General features: G+C 52.9%; 1 protein-coding gene across 9 annotated transcripts in view; it reads left to right on the top strand.

Annotated features, from left to right (window-relative positions):
* Nucleotides 1-15801, top strand: part of DYSF (dysferlin) — a 224235-nt gene that overhangs the window by 197988 nt on the left and 10446 nt on the right. For all 9 annotated transcript variants that reach the window (XM_010829782.1, XM_010829784.1, XM_010829783.1 and 6 more), the window contains 8 exons: nucleotides 635-726; nucleotides 3561-3731; nucleotides 4344-4486; nucleotides 6506-6645; nucleotides 7868-7956; nucleotides 8196-8291; nucleotides 8705-8846; nucleotides 12731-12830. In XM_010829782.1, the coding sequence (XP_010828084.1) occupies nucleotides 635-726; nucleotides 3561-3731; nucleotides 4344-4486; nucleotides 6506-6645; nucleotides 7868-7956; nucleotides 8196-8291; nucleotides 8705-8846; nucleotides 12731-12830 (973 nt within the window). The remainder of the gene's footprint in view (nucleotides 1-634; nucleotides 727-3560; nucleotides 3732-4343; nucleotides 4487-6505; nucleotides 6646-7867; nucleotides 7957-8195; nucleotides 8292-8704; nucleotides 8847-12730; nucleotides 12831-15801) is intronic.

Genomic DNA, 15801 nt, shown 5'->3' with positions numbered 1-15801 from the left:
GAGTGGGGGCTTCTCTGGTGGCTCAGATGGTAAAGAGTACTACATGTACATTAGTCAAAACTCATCTAACTATATGTTAAGATTGACACATATTATTGATATAACTTTTACTGTAATTTAAAAAACGAGGGGAAAATGCTTAGGCTAAGGGCATGGACTTTGTTTCACTTTCTGGGGCTGGGTGTGGTTGGCAGCTCACCGGTTGGGAGCATGGAGGCTGGGCAGAGAACGAAAAGGTAAATCAGAGCACAGCAGAGCTGGGAGTGAGGGAGGGATTTCATAGCTATCCCGAGTATGAAACTTGAGGGACAGGCAAAGCTGTCCAGGAAGGCTGTTTAGGGAATTCTCTCTGTTGAAAGTAGTGAGAAGACTCTGGTCATCCCCTTCAAGAAAAACTAAAGAGCTCTGTTATTCTTCTTGGCTTTCAGAGTAGAGTGGCATTCATTTGAAAGTTTGGCGTCAGAGGACTCAGATTCCTAAGGGTTTCAGGAGGCATGCCCAGAGGATTCCAACTCTCTTGTTTAACCCCCAGATGTGGTGGGCCCCTGACCCCTTTGAGAGCAGAGCAGTGAAGGAGCCTCAGAGACGTGTTGGGAAGGTGATTTCACTGAAGCGTTTCCTTCTCTTCCTGCAGTGTGATCCTTACATCAAGATCTCCATAGGGAAGAAATCGGTGAGTGACCAGGACAACTACATCCCTTGTACTCTGGAGCCTGTATTTGGAAAGTAAGTTGGAGTGGCTTGGGGCTTGGGGTGGAGGTGCCAGTCTGGAATAACCCACAGCCCAGCAGGAGAGATGTGGCTGCTGCTGGGAAGTCCCTGTCTCCTGGAGCAAAGCTTTGTTCCCTAAATCTTGCATGTCTGTGGGGGTGTAACCTCAGCTAGCTCTTCCTTAAGTCCTTGCAGAAGCTCCTAGTTAAACAGTTACCTCAAAGATCAGAAATCTAAATGGAAAGCCAGAGCATGCATTTACTCCTTAGTCTCTTTTTTTTTAGATCAACTTTTACTTTGGAATAATTTTAGATTTACAGGAAAATTGCAAAGATAGTACAGTTTTTGTATACCCATCACTCAATTTCCCTCACCATTAATATCTTACCTAACATGTATCAAAATTAAGAAATTGATATTACTGCATTACTATTAACTAAACTCTAGCCTTTATTAGGATTTTGCTAATTTCCCCATAAATGTCCAAACATCCTACTGTTTTAGGATCTAGATCAGGATTCCTATTGCATTTAGTAATTATTTTCTTTTATTGTTCCTGGTTCGTTTGTGGAAGATAGTAGAATGACGTGGACTTAAGGGAGTGAAATACTTCCTAAAGTCTAAGAATAAGGAAGGAAGAAGCAGTGCTCATTGCAGGGACTAGCTCCCAGGCGTTCTGACCTGCTTGCTGTTTGGATGTGAGCTTATTTAAGTCAATGGGCTTCCCTGGTGGGTTGGTAGTAAAGAACCCACCTGCCAATGCAGGAGATGGGTTTGATCCCTAGGTTGGGAAGATCCCCTGGAGAAGGAAATGGCAACCTACTCCAGTATTCTTGCCTAGGAAGTCCCATGTATAGAAAAGAGAATCTTGAGAGAGGTTGGCGGCTATTTCTCTAGCACCTGTTGGAGAAGGCATGTACTGATATTGTCAAGCAGCACACTGGATTCATGAACCAGTGTCATGCCTTTCTTGGAGGGGAACCAGCCCGGGCCAATGATGAGTCACCGCCTAGCTGGAACTGGAGGGCAGGGCTGTGGGGAGGATGGCAGGTGTGAGAGAGGAACCCTGTTTGGTGCGTGTGGCTGGCATGGGGCCCCAGGCTGAGGGGACCACACAGGGCCCAGGGCAAGGTGGGAGCATGAGTGTAGAACACGCCTCTTCCTCGCCGTTTGCCATCTGCCCCCAGATCACGATCACCTGCTCTGTCTGTGGTTCAAGCCTCCCCAAGTCCACAGCAGAAGCTCTTTGTTTCTATCACCCACGTGTTGACCAGCCCTAGGCATGGGACATAATCAAAGACAACTCTGATTTTGTCTACCAGTTTCCTATGAACATCTGTTCTGTAGGGTGATCTTCCTCACTCCCTGAGTGGAAGCCATGGCAGGCAGGCCACTTTCCGGCTCGGGTTCAGACAGTCCACTTTGCTAGAAACCCGCTGTCTCAAGTTGGTAACCAGAATATGCATCAGTGTGTTGTCAGGAGCGCGTGAGACGGCGGAGGGTCCACCTTGGGCACAGCATGTACATCTTGGGCAGGGGTGTGCAGAGGGGAGGAGGGGCTTTGCCCAGTTGCCTCCCCCTCTAGCTGCCCCCGCTGTTCTTGCAGGGAGCATGTGGGAGAGGAGGGGCCCATCTCAAGTGCAAACTTTGCTCATCTGACACCCTTTGGGTGGCAGACGTTTGCTTTCCTGTGGATGCTTTCCAGAGCCCTCCTCCCCCCACCAAGCCCTCTTAACATAGCTCCTGGGATATGTCAGGTGCTGTGTCCCTTTAGCTGGCATCTCCCTCTCATCAACCCACCCATTCTCAGATGCTTCTCTCCACAGCCTCTCGCCATCAGAGCCCCACATCCCATGGGGTGGGCTTCAGGCAGCCCCCTACACTGCAGCTCTGTGCCCAGTCAGGACAGGCACACAGCTCCTCCCAAACACACGGCACCTCCTCTCTGCCACTAGCTGCTTGCACTTTGTCAAGCACAACTAGGGTGCCAGGCTGTGTCTCCCTCCTGAAGGGAACTCATTTCAGAGGAGAAGAGATAGCACTTCCACACTTGACCTCCGTGGGAGGTGGGGCTCTCAGAGCACAGCAGGGGCTCTCTCCAAAGAAATCTCTGCACAAGTCCTCTTTCCATCCCACTCCAGAAGCAGTGGAGAAGGCCCAACGGTCCCGAAAGTGGATTCTGGGCCACGCCCTTGGTAAATTCTAGAACTCTGGCACCTCGCTCTGGAGTTTCACATCTTGTCTCTAGGTGTCCTGGTGGAAACTTCATTAAAATTTTATTTATTTATGTGGGTGCATCATCATCTTCCTTGCATCGTGCAGGATCTTTCCCTGAGGCATGCATACTCTCTAGTTATGGTGTGTGGGCTTTAGGAGTTGCAGCACACGGGCTTAGTTGCTCCACCACATGTGGGATCTTAGTTCCCTAACCAGGGATGGAAGTTGAGTCCTTTGCATTGCAAGGTGGATTCTTAACCACTGAACCACCAGGAAAGTCCCTGGAAACTTCATTTTTAACCTTGTGAATGAACCCAGTTCATTCGTCCATTCTGTGGTCCATCAGGCAGGCATCTACTGATTATTTGAGAAAACCACGTGCACACACACACACACACACACACTGAGACAAGCCCCACGTCGGGAGTGCTGTGGGTGGTGTGCTGCAAGAGCGGTTGAAGGTCTCAGGAGGGTGGACTGCAGGCCAGTCCTGCAAGAGGAGGACGCCAGTCCTGCAAGAGGAGGACGCCTTTCCAGCCTGTGCGCCAGCCTGGCCACGCCCTCGAGGTCCTGCTGTGTCCAGTGACCTCTGGGAGCTGGTATTGTCAGGACAACCCCCTCCTTCCTCGCAGGATGTTCGAGCTGACCTGCACTCTGCCTCTGGAGAAGGACCTGAAGGTCACCCTCTATGACTATGACCTCCTCTCCAAGGATGAAAAGATTGGGGAGACGGTCATTGACCTGGAGAACAGGCTGCTGTCTAAGTTCGGGGCCCGCTGTGGACTCCCCCAGACCTACTGCGTGTAAGTGCACGGTGCTGGTTACTTCTCTGACTGTGGGCTGAGCACTGACTGTGTGCCGGCCTGATCCTAGCCTGGCACAGACGCTTTCTCAGTCAGTCAGCCCAGGTCTCATCCCCACTCCGTAGATATGGACACTGAGGCCCAGGTTTTTAAGTGGTGGGGTTAGGATTTGAAGCTGCTTATCTGACTCTAAGAACCCAACTTTTCATCATGTCGTTACAATTCTCCTGAAGGCACCATCGAGGTGCCTGGAGAGGGGATGGAGAAGGGAAGCAGACAGTGGGATGGGTCACAGAGTCTGGCTGGGCTGTACAGTCCTCACTCACTTCCTGCCAACTTGGGTCTTGTCTGGGTCTGATTCTCTAAATCTGAAAATTGGAAACCTTTCAGTTCCAATCCCATGCAAGTGTAAAGGAGTCTTTTGGTCTCTGGGCCTCAGTCTTTCTGTGTGTGAAATGGGCTCCCCAGTCATGATGAACAATCACATAGGGTGCCCATGGTCACAGAGAAGGGCGGCTGATGCCATGTTTGTGGGCACATAGGCCACTGCACGCCCCTCTGCCCCGTCAGTGTCCTGGAGCGTCTCATGTCTGTGTTTTGCTTGGGCCTCAGCTCTGGACCCAACCAGTGGAGGGATCAGCTCCGCCCCTCCCAGCTCCTCCACCTGTTCTGCCAGCAGCACCGAGTCAAGGCCCCCGTGTACCGGACGGACCGCGTGGTGTTTCAGGATAAAGAATACACCGTCGAAGAAATAGGTGGGCTCTCCCTCCAACGCCCTCTGTCTTATGGGTCCTCTCCTGTCGTAAAGGGGCTTGGACATACCCACCGGACAAGACCACCCGCCCCCCTGCACAGTGTGGTCTGGGGTCTCTCCAGGGCAGCACAGACGGACTCAACTTGCCCTTGGTGTTCCTGGGACCAGTACTTACCCGGAACACCATTGTGAAGATTAGAGGTCAAAGCTGGGGCCAGGGTTGGGGGTGCATCAGAGTTCAGCCTACGGCCAGGTTGGGGCCTGTCTGAGGGGAAGATGAGCGGGGAGCCTGAAGCCAGGGTCAGGGTCATGGTTGGGATTGGGCTGCTTCTGGCTTTGGGTGGTCAGACTGGTCAGAGATTGGGTACGGCCCACCACTGAGAAGGTTTTCTGCTTGAATCACACTAGCGTGCCACTTTGACCTTGGCAGTGCCTTCTGAGCCCCTAGCCACATCTCCTGCACCTGGTGCATCCAGAGGGTGGCAGGAAGCCCTGTAGCCTTCGTCTTGCCTGACGCTTTGGGTCTGTCTAATGCTCATGCCTAGGGTGCCGCCGTGTGCTCCCTGTGTGTCTGAGATGCTCACAGGCCTGCACGGCCCACCCGGAGCAGCTCAGACTCCCCGGAGGTGTTTACAGGCCCAGCTGGCCCCTCGCCTCCTGCTGGTTTCAGCGATGTTTGATGTCAGAGCTGGTGGTGAGGTTGTAAAAGGGGAAGGAGGCTTTGGCTCCCCCATCCCCAGCCCACCCCTCTTCTGTTTCTCTGGTTCTCCAAGGTCATGGCTGAGTCAGGCTCCTTTCCATTAGGCCCTGACCCCACCCCCGTTCTCTTTTCCTGTAGAACTCGCATCTGTTTTAGGGGTGGTCTCATTTCCTTCTGCTAGTCTGTGAGCAGCTTAAGCACAGGGACCAGGGCTCATGGTCATAAATTCATAGGAAAAGAAAGCCAGAAAGCCAGAATTCTGCCTGTTTTTGCAGATGAGGCTGTTCAGACCAAGAGGGGTTGACAACCTGCCCAAAGTCACCCAGCCCTTTAGAGGCAGAACCAAGTTCCCGGCCCAGTGGTCCTCCTGCAATGCTAGGCTGCTTCCTTAGTGGCACCTATTAAAGTGGGTAGGGCGGGCTTGACGGATGAATGCACACGCGTGTGTACGCGGTGTTAGAATCTGTGCTGGTGAACATGTGCACACCTGAGTGCACATACTTGTGTGTGTACATGTGTATAGACACATGTGGACCCTCCTACTCCCAGTCAGGTCTCTGTCATGGGAGCTCCAAGTTCACGTTGCTGGCTAATCAGCCAGCCTTCTCAGGGTTAGAAACACCCCATTCACAGTACCAGTTCGTGACCCACCCCCTGACAGGTAGAGCTACACGTGGAAGCATGCAGGGGAGGGCGGGTATTCACGCCCAGTTACACACCTTTCCTAATGAGGGTGTGATCTCAGCCACCCCGTGCCCAGGTGTGACTGCCTGCTGCTTCATGTCTATCACCTGTGAAATGGGGCTAATAATAGCACTTACCTGTTAGGGTTACTTTAAGGATCAAACCTTTAATATCTATGAAGAACAGTACCTGGCTCTTGATTTAAATGTGTTCTCTGTTATTGCTAATGTTTTAGCTACTGCTACTAATCAAAGACATTGCATGAACCAGAGAATAGTACTGAGAGCGCTTAGATGCTTTATCTGGCAGAAGAACTTGTAGAGCCTCAGAGCTGAGAGCAGTCTGGAAGGGCTTCCTGGAAGTGGTGGGCTTTGGAGGGTGGGGAGAATTTATAAGAAGAAGAGCTTACAGAAGGTGCTTGGAAGAGGTGATGGCAATGGGGAATCTGAATTTTAAGCCCAGAGCCTGTGGACAGGGAGATTCCCGCTACAGAGAGTGAGACATGAGGGCCAGAAGTGTGTGTTTGGGTTTAGGGTGAGGCTGTGGGGTTAGTGGCTTCCCAAGGCCCCCAGGCACCCCTGCCATCTCCTGCTCATTCAGTCCTGGCAGTATTTTTCATCTTCTTCCTGGGGTTAGAGGCTGGCAGGGTCCCGAACCCACACCTGGGCCCAGTGGAGGAGCGTCTGGCCTTGCACGTCCTCCAGCAGCAAGGGCTGATCCCTGAGCACGTGGAGTCCCGGCCTCTCTACAGCCCCTTGCAGCCGGACATCGAGCAGGTAGGACCTCCACCCACAGCCCCAGAGCCCCTGACCCTCAGCTACCCCGCCCCAAGGACAGCATGGATACCTCAGAAGCACAGTGGAGACCTCAGGATTTGGCTAACCCCTCCTTGCCATGTTTTTCTGATCTGAGTAGTTACCACTGACCACTGTTGGCTTATGAGAGAGCCCCCTTGAGCCTAGCCTTTCTGGGCTACCTGTGGACCTTGGGGCCTGGGGAATGAGCTGCCTCCTCCACCCGCATGTAGGCCGAACCTCTGACCACCCATGAGTCATTCTGAAGCCTCAGTGTTTCAGCCTGGCCTCAGGGTGTCCTCCCCTACCATCAGTCAGTGACACCCCAGAAGGCCGGCCCTGTGCTGGGCTTGTAGGGAGTTCAGATAGGTCGACCCTATGACAGAGAGGCAGAGCAGCCACCAGGAAGGTCAGGGGAGTCCTCCCAGGAAGAGGGAGGGTGAGCAGAGGGACAGAAGACCTGGGCTGACACAGGAAGGCTTCCTGGAGGGAGTGAGCTCAGGTCTGGGGCTTGGAGGAAGAAGAGGAGGGAAGGGCTTACAGGCAGAGATGGGGTGATGCAGCCATGCAGGCGCCTTTGTGCACAGCAGAGAACATCCTCTCTGTTCTTTGGAGCTGAGTCCTCCTTCCCTTGGTGGCATGGCTACCAGCTCCCCAGAGTGGCACTTCAGGTATTGAAATGTCAGCTCTTTCATGCTCACGTGAACAGAAGTTAGGTCAGTCCCTTCTCCTCCTCCTGTAAGATGGGGCCAGAGGTAACAGCTGCTTGCAAAGAGGGCACGAGCTGAAGGGTGGCAGGTAGAATGGTTTCCTGTCTGGAAACCCTCTGAGCCCCTATGACCAAACCACACTCTCTGACCCTCTACAACTGTGCCCACCATCCCAAGGTTGGAGTGCCCCCTACTCCTTCCCACCTGGCAGCGTGAGACCCAGCAAACATCACCATCCCCGGGGAGCTTCCCTGACCCCGACCCCTGACCCCCAGGCATTCCCCAAGTCCCTGCCACTGGGGGGTGGGCTCAACCCTGTTGTTGGCCCTGTAGTCCCGCTGAAGGCACCTCCCCTGCTGGATGCTGAGCCTCGCCATGCAGGCCTGAGTCTCCTCTGTCCTGTGCTCCAAGTATCCAGTGCAGAGCAGGTGGTTGGGAGATGTTGGTTGAGTGAAAAGGCTGGTGAGAGAGCAGGGTCGTGTCTCCCTCCCCAGGGGAAGCTGCAGATGTGGGTCGACCTGTTTCCGAAGGCCCTGGGGCGGCCGGGACCTCCCTTCAACATCACCCCACGGAGAGCCAGAAGGTGACTGATGCGGCCTGGGCTCGGGGCTGAGCAGGGTGGGGGGTGGTTGCTGTGGGTGGGACCAGGAGGTGGTTCTTGGGCCGGGCTTTTTGCCATTCAGGCGCCACTCCTGTGTGACTTTGACCAAGTGTCCAGCCAGGCAAGCAGCAGGCTTGGGTGAGCGGACTTCTTGGCTTCTTGGTCAAGGACTGCCCACCCTTGGTGGGAATCCGTGTGGATTTGAGTCATTTTCTCTACAGGTTTTTCCTTCGTTGTATTATCTGGAACACCAAGGATGTGATCCTGGATGACCTCAGCATCACGGGGGAGAAGATGAGCGACATTTATGTGAAAGGGTGGGAGGTCACCCTTCTTTCTACCCGTCCCAGCTCCAGGGTGTTTCCTCTGCCCCCACGAGGGTGCTGATCAGTCGGGAAAGGGGGTGCTCTGGTGTAGGGAAGGGGGAGAACAAGAAAGCAAGGCCGGTCTTATGGGAGTGTCTCTGCCTATGGGGAGTTGACCCCCACCAGATGTCTTCTTCCATGCTAATATTTGGGATGACCTTATAAGGTTTGAGGATGCTGCTCAAGAGAGAAATTAGAATATTGTGAAATTTATGGCACATTTGGTATACTGTGGAGATTTCTTGGGGTTTATTTTTCCTCTATCATTTACCAAGTTCAATGACCTTCTTAATTCCTTAAGCTGAGGATGCATATTGTGGTAGAAACCTCAGTTAGCTACGTTCTCTCAAATGTGTTATTTCTAGTTGGATGGTTGGCTTTGAAGAACACAAGCAAAAGACAGATGTACATTATCGGTCCCTGGGAGGTGAAGGCAACTTTAACTGGAGGTTCGTCTTCCCTTTTGACTACCTGCCAGCTGAGCAGGTCTGCACCGTCTCCAAGAAGGTGAGTGTCCTTCCTGTCCCCAGTGGTGCTGGTCCCAGGGCTGCAGCTGTCAGCCTGCTCGCACCGCCCGTTGTAGCGTGTCACTGTCATATTCTCAGCCTGTCCCACCACTGCTGGAACCACATCTGCCACCATGGCGTGACGACCACGACTGCCCCATCACCACCACCATGTCCTTCGTGCCCGCTCCTCCTTCCTCTTCTGCCACCTTTGCCATCTTCAGCATTGCTGCCACTCCAGCTCTCAAGGCCCCCACTGTTATGTGTAACTAAGTTCAAATCCTAACAATTCAACTAGCAGGGAGGGCCTTGGTGTCAGAGTGGGGAGGACATTGTAGGGAAACTCAGCAAGGTCATCAGAGGGTGGGGGGGGTACCCCCTAAGGCAGGGTGGCCCCAGAGGGCTGGGCTGGCCTGAGGTCAGCTTGTTGATGGGGTCAGATGCTGCTTAGCCAAGTTTCCACTGCTCCCTCCTTTCTCCCATTTCTGTGCCTGAGGCCTGGGCCGCCGTCCAGGCTGGTCTCTTTCAGGCCTGGGGAGGTCCGCCCGGTGCATCAGCTGGGGTCAAGGGGCTGCTCCAGAGCTCTCAGCTCTTTGTAGGTCCACATCTCTTGGTTTAGGCCTCGTCTGGGCCGTAAACTCTTTGTTCCTGAAACAGGTGGGTCCTGAGGCAAGTGGTGGCCCTGAGCCAGGCCTGAGGGAACAGCCCCCAGAGCATGGTGAGGAGGATGCCACAGGCAGTGCCTGCCCGGAGGCGGTGGGCATCTCTGCTGGAGCCTCTAACCACGCCTCCCTCCTAAATCTGTTTCGCCTGGAGGTGCTCTCCTGCTTGATTGACCGGGTGAATGCCCGTCTGGACTTGAGATTCTGAGGGTCCCACTTCCTTCCAGAGGTGGTGCCCGGCTTCTTCTTGTCACAGAGGCAAACTCCTGTGACTCCTCTTTCTGTCCTGAGTGGCTGTGTGGCTTAAGGAAGGGAAATATGTAGCCTACCTCGGCTGCCATGACCCCTTCCCAACCCAACACACAGCACTGCACTTCAGAGAAACCGGAATGTTCTGGTGAACATTCTGAAACCATCAAGCAAAAGAAATAAGGGCTAAATAAGGCTAAATGAATTCTTTCACCTGGGGATTGCTGCCGAGTGCCTACTAGAAAGCAGAGAATGGCAAGCCCTGGAGGCTGTACGGTCAAGGAAAGCCAAGCCTGTTTGTAGGTTTCATCCTGTTTGCCTTTGCTCAGTGTGTTTTCCCGACAGAGCAAATGCTGCATCTGTTGGGGGCGAGCTCCAAGTCCAGCAAACAGCGCCTGTCCTTGCTGTGGACAGAGAGGGTGGGGAATGGGCCCTCTATAGGGCAAGCTATGGCTGGGGAACCGAGGTTGTGAGATGCCGATCGGCCTGCTCACAGGGAAGGCCGGACCACCTCTCTGTTGTGACGGGTGGAGATGGGGGCAAGGAGTTGTAGGAAGCAGAGGCTTCTGCTTTTTCTGCAAAGTAGAAAAAGAGAGAATCTCCTGGTGTTGTGGCAGGTGACTGAGACAAATGAAAAAGGCTGGAAGCGGCTATTACACTGAGAGAGGGAGAGAAAGGGAAGAGAGAGATCTACTAGGTGCTACCCAGCAGTTCTGAGAGCCCAGTGGGGGTTGCTGATAAAGAGTTTGAGGTGGCCCCATTCTGGCAACAATGGGCTTTCATTTCTGCCCTTTAGTCGCAAGCAGGGAAGGAGGGAGTCTGAGTCACAGTGGAGCTCCAGAGGAAGAGAAGGGCTGAGGGAAGGGACTGGTTGGCCCGATGCCCTGCAGGCCGGGTTGGTATTGAGAGAATGAGAAGGCCAGGAGGGCTGCTAAGTGGTGAGGAGGGAGAGAGGTCTGGGGAGGCCCACGGCGGGTGGGGAAGGCTGAGGGACTCCCACCTGCATGGTGCCAGGCTCTGGAGAGGGCAGCTGGAGTGAGGGGTGGCAGAGGTCAGAAGAGGAGATTGGAAACAGGCAAGGGGTTCTGCAGTCAACCAGGAAAGGGAGGGAGGAGCTGGCTTGACCCGAGAGGGCCAGCGGGTCCCTCTGGGAGAAAAGACCCTGGGAGGCAGGGGAGACATGCCCGCAGTGGGGCCCCAATTAGCTGGTCTGGGCTAGGGGACTGAGTCTGCTGGGGGGTTACTGCAGGGGCACTGCACAGCCTCTGGGTGTCCTGGTCCTGCTGCAGAGCCAGCCCTCTGCTGAGGGGTTCAGGGCCTCTGGCAGGCAGGCCCTCCAGGGACCCCATTAACCAGACGAGACTGTCATAAAGTACAAGGTCTCCTTTCATCCGGCGGCTTTGAACCACCGCTGGTTGCCCCAGCCGGCTCCCCACCTGGAGCCCAGCACATCCACCGGGGCCTGCCTGCGCGTCAGGCACCCACCCTGCAAATAAACAGCTAGTAAAAGGGCCCAGACTGGGAGCATAATGAGTGCCCGGGACCTGGGGGGGCCATTCCCCAGGCTGGAGCCCCAGCCCAGCTGCTCCCACCAGGGGCCGTTTGAACCTCTGGCTCATTACTGAGCCCATAAACCGGGCCGGCCAGAGGCATGGGGGAGGCTGGCGGCCTGTGCAGGCGGGCCTGTGGAGCTGGCCGTAAAAGCCCCGCCAGAGGAGGGAGGCACCTGCAGGAGGGCTGGGGCCCAGAGCGGGGGAGGCACCAGACGGGGGCTGGGGCGAGGGGCCAGGTGGGGACTTGAGCCCCTTCCCCAGCCCGCCAGCAGTCCAGGCTGCACCCAGCTGCTTCACGAGGTGATGGTTCCTCAGGGGGCACTGGTGCGGGAGCTCTGTGGGGTCCGTGTGATCTGGAGTGGCCACCAAGGCTGTATGTATAGGGCACCCGGACCCAGACAAACCCTGGGTGGTCAGCAGCGCTCCCTGACTCCTGTGGAGTCTGTGCCCTTGAGATTGGGTCCCAACCCCTGCTGTGACCTGGCACCCATCAGCGGGATGTGGTCAGATTGTTTCCTCTCCTTGCTACTCTCTCGGGTAAAGCTACAGAGGACAGAGAACAGGTGTGAGCAGGAAGGCCCCAGGGACAGTCCTTTGGGTTGAGTGTGACTGGGCCCAGAGATGGATCCAGGCCTCAGGGGGCCCAGGGCCCACACTCAGCTGCTCCCCGAGGCCTCTGTGGAGAGAAGGCCCAGACAATGCTAGTCCAGGCTGATTGGCCTGAGGGAGGGGGAGGCGGGGGAGTAATGGGCTGGTGACCTTCCTAGCACTGGGGGCTTTTGATCTGCCCTGGGGTAAGATCTTGGAGATGAAGGTGGGCTCCTCAGTGCCAGTTCCTTTGCAACAGTGTGTTGGGGGGAGCCCTCCAGGTTCCCAGCCAGTCCACCCTGTTCCCAAGATCACACTGGTAGAACACGAGTAAGAGGTGAGAGTGGAACCCCAGAACCTGACTGCCTGGGTTGGAATCCAGCTTACCACTCCCTAACTGGGTGACTTGGATAAATTACTTGCTGTGATTTCCTCAGCTGTAAGGATAGTATCTCTCTCATAGGTCATTGGAAGGATAAATGATTTTATAGTGGAAAGGGGCTGGTGTATAAGAAATGCAATATTAATGTTTTTATTAGCTGTCAGAGCCTAGGCAAATTATTTACTTCTCCAAGCCTTTGTTTCATCATCTGTAAGACAGGAATGAAAACCTTGACTCATGGAATTGTGAGCATTAAAGGAACTACCTTATATCAAGTGAACACTGCCCTCTGGGGTCTCAGCAGTCTTCTTGCCAGGACCTGGCTCTGGCAAGTCCCTCAGGGATGTCTCCCTATACTGCCTCCTCCAGGCAGTCCTCCAGGCAGGAAGGGACCTCTGCCCTTCTCTAATCCTGTTCCCCTGCTTCCTTCTCTGCTTCTCCTCTGGGCCAGGATGCATTCTGGAGGCTGGACAAGACGGAGAGCAAGATCCCTGCACGAGTGGTATTCCAGATCTGGGACAACGACAAGTTCTCCTTCGATGACTTTCTGGGTGAGCACCATTTCCAGTCTACTATTCTGCCTGTCAGCGTGTCCCAGAGTCCCTGCTGAGCACGTGTGTGTCTCTCGGGCCTTTTGGCAGGGCTGGCAGGAGGATCAGGGAGCTCACAGTCTCTGGTCCCTGGTGCTGAGTGAGGCTGGTGACACAGAGCAGCGCCGCAGGGATCAGGGTGGCCTGCCGGCAGAGGTGGCCTTGAACGGTGGGCCGTGGTGGGAGGTGGGACCCGAGGAAGGAAGAGAGGGGAGCACCGGGTGAAGACGTGCAGGCAGGGGCTGGCTGTCACTAGCTGTCTGGCCCCTGGAAAGTTGCGCTGCATCCATACAATGGGGTGTTATTCAGCCACGAGAGAAGTGAAATCCTGACTCATGGTGCACCATGCATGAACCTTGAAAACATACCAAGTAAAGAAGTCAGACGCAAAAGGACAAATATTGTATGGCTCCTTCATAGGAAATGTCCACAATACATAATCCACAGGGGCAGAAAGTGGTCACCGGGGACTGGGAACAGAGGTGGGCACGATGTGTCTCTTAGGGATGATGAAAATATTCTGAAATTAGATCGTGGTCGCGCAACTCTGGGAATATACTAGAAGCCACTGAGTTGTACACTTTAAAATGGTTACAACGGTGCATTTTACTATGCGAATTTCACCTCAGTAAAATAGCGTGTGAAAAAGGCCTTCCAGGAGGTAAGGAGTCCTGGGTTCCGGTTCCGCTTTGCCACCTAGGAGCAGGGCAGGCTTGGATGAATCACTGGAACCCTCCTTAGGTGACTCTTGATTGCAGGATTAGCCGAGCTCTTGGCCCTCCCTGCCCTGCCCCATCACAAAGGACATTCTGACAAGCAGCCCCAGCAGGAATGGGGAAGAGGGCTTCCAGCCCGTCAGACTGCTCTTCACCCCACGTCCCCCCACACCCAGGCTGGTCCCCTGCACTTGGAGGACTGAGGACTGCTCCATGACATCACTGTAAAAGATTCAGGGTGTTAGCATCACAGCACCAAGTTGGACTTTTGTTCTTTTACTTATTACATAATTCCTGTAGCCACATTAGAAACTGGAGATAAGCAATGCCTCCCTTTCCTATTTTATTATAATCTCCTGCTGCTGCTGCTAAGTCGCTTTAGTCGTGTCCGACTCTGTGCGACCCCATAGACGGCAGCCCACCAGGCTCCGCCATCCCTGGGATTCTCCAGGCAGGAACACTGGAGTGGGTTGCCATTTCCTTCTCCAATGCATGAGAGTGAAAAGTAATAATCTCACTACCCAGAGATAACCTCCACTAATACTTTGGGGTATGTTACTTCTTATATAAGCAAATACGTGTTATATGCATATTCTTCCAAAATATTTTTTTAAATTATTTATTATGTATTTTACTTTTTGGCCGCACTGGGTCTTTGTTGCTGCATGGGCTTTCTCTAGCTGTGAGGAGTGGGGGCTACTCTTTGTTGTGGCTTCTCATGGACTTCTCTTTGCAATGGCTTCTCTTTTTGTGGAGCCCTGGCTCTAGGACGCGTGGGCTTCAATGGTTGTGACCCACGCAGCTTACTTAGTTGCTCTGCTGCAAGTGGGGTCTACCTGGACCAGGGATCAAACCTGTGTCCTCTGCATTGGCAGGTGGCTTCTTAACCACTGGACCACCGGGGAAGCCCTATATGTGTCTTTTATACATACATATATATATACACTGTATGTATGGCATAGAGATAGCAAAATGAGTTTATGTGACATACTATTTTAGATCTGGATTTTGTGGGAAACAATACATTGAGAATGTTCCTACTGTCAGGAGTTATCCATCTCCATTTGCATCTGCATAATGGTACTTAACGTCCACCTGATGACCCCTTGCACAGATGGATCCTCTCCTGTCTCACTAATCCCGCTTCGGTGCACTCTCAGCTCATTTCCAGGCTTTCCTGTGTGAGTGACAGCCTAGGCTTACATCTTTGGACCATTTGTGCATATCTTCCCTAAATTTCCCTGGTGGCTCAGACGGTAAAGCATCTGTCTACGATGTGGGAGACCAGGGTTCGATCCCTGGGTTGGGAAGATCCCTTGGAGAAGGAAATGGCAATCCACTCCAGTACTATTGCCTGGAAAATCCCATGGACAGAGGAGCCTGGTAGGCTACAGTCCATGGGGTCGCAAAGAGTTGGACACGACTGAGCGACTTTACATTCCCTAAATTTTAAGGAGCAGATTTTTAGTCTTAGAGTGGTTTTTGAAATGTTTTGTTCAATTGCCCTCTAGATAGATTTTACATTTTTATTTTATCATCTGTTCTCTATTTGCCCAAGGGCACTATTTTCCTTAAACTTTTGCTAAAAGTGTTATCTTTTTTTAAAAAAAGCTGCCAATATGACGCCTCATTTTTATCTTTCTTTGCATTTCTTCTTTACTTGTAAGGTAGAGCTTTAAAAACATGTTTATTATCTATAGTGTTGTTGTTATTTTCTTTTTCATGGTTTTGGGATATTCCTCTTTTATTATTGATTTTCAGAGCTTTTTATATAGTAAGGACACATTACAAATAATTTTGCCATTTTCAATTGCTTTTTAATTTTTTATAGACCCTCTTTTGCTTGCAGACTAAAAATTTTTTTTAGTATCCATCTATCATTCTTGCCTTTACGGGATGAGACTTTAGAAAACCATTCTTAAAAAAATAAAAGAAAACCATTCTTTTTTCTCATTTTATTTTTTAATTAATTAATTTATTTTAATTGGAGGCTAATTACTTTACAGTATTGTGCTGGTTTTTGCCATACATCAACATGAATCAGCCATCAGTTCAGTTCAGTTCAGTTCAGTCGCTCAGTCGTGTCCGACTCTCTGCGACCTCGTGAATTGCAGCACGCCAGGCCTCCGTGTCAATCACCAACTCCCAGAGTTCACTCAAACTCACGTCCATTGAGTTGGTGATGCCATCCAGCCATCTCATCCTCTGTCGTCCCC

This window comes from Bison bison, unplaced genomic scaffold, assembly GCF_000754665.1.
Source record: "Bison bison bison isolate TAMUID 2011002044 unplaced genomic scaffold, Bison_UMD1.0 scf7180017864508, whole genome shotgun sequence".
Lineage (NCBI taxonomy): Eukaryota > Metazoa > Chordata > Mammalia > Artiodactyla > Bovidae > Bison > Bison bison.
The sequence above is the reverse complement of the archived record's forward strand: the minus strand, read 5'-3'. Positions and strand labels throughout refer to the sequence as shown.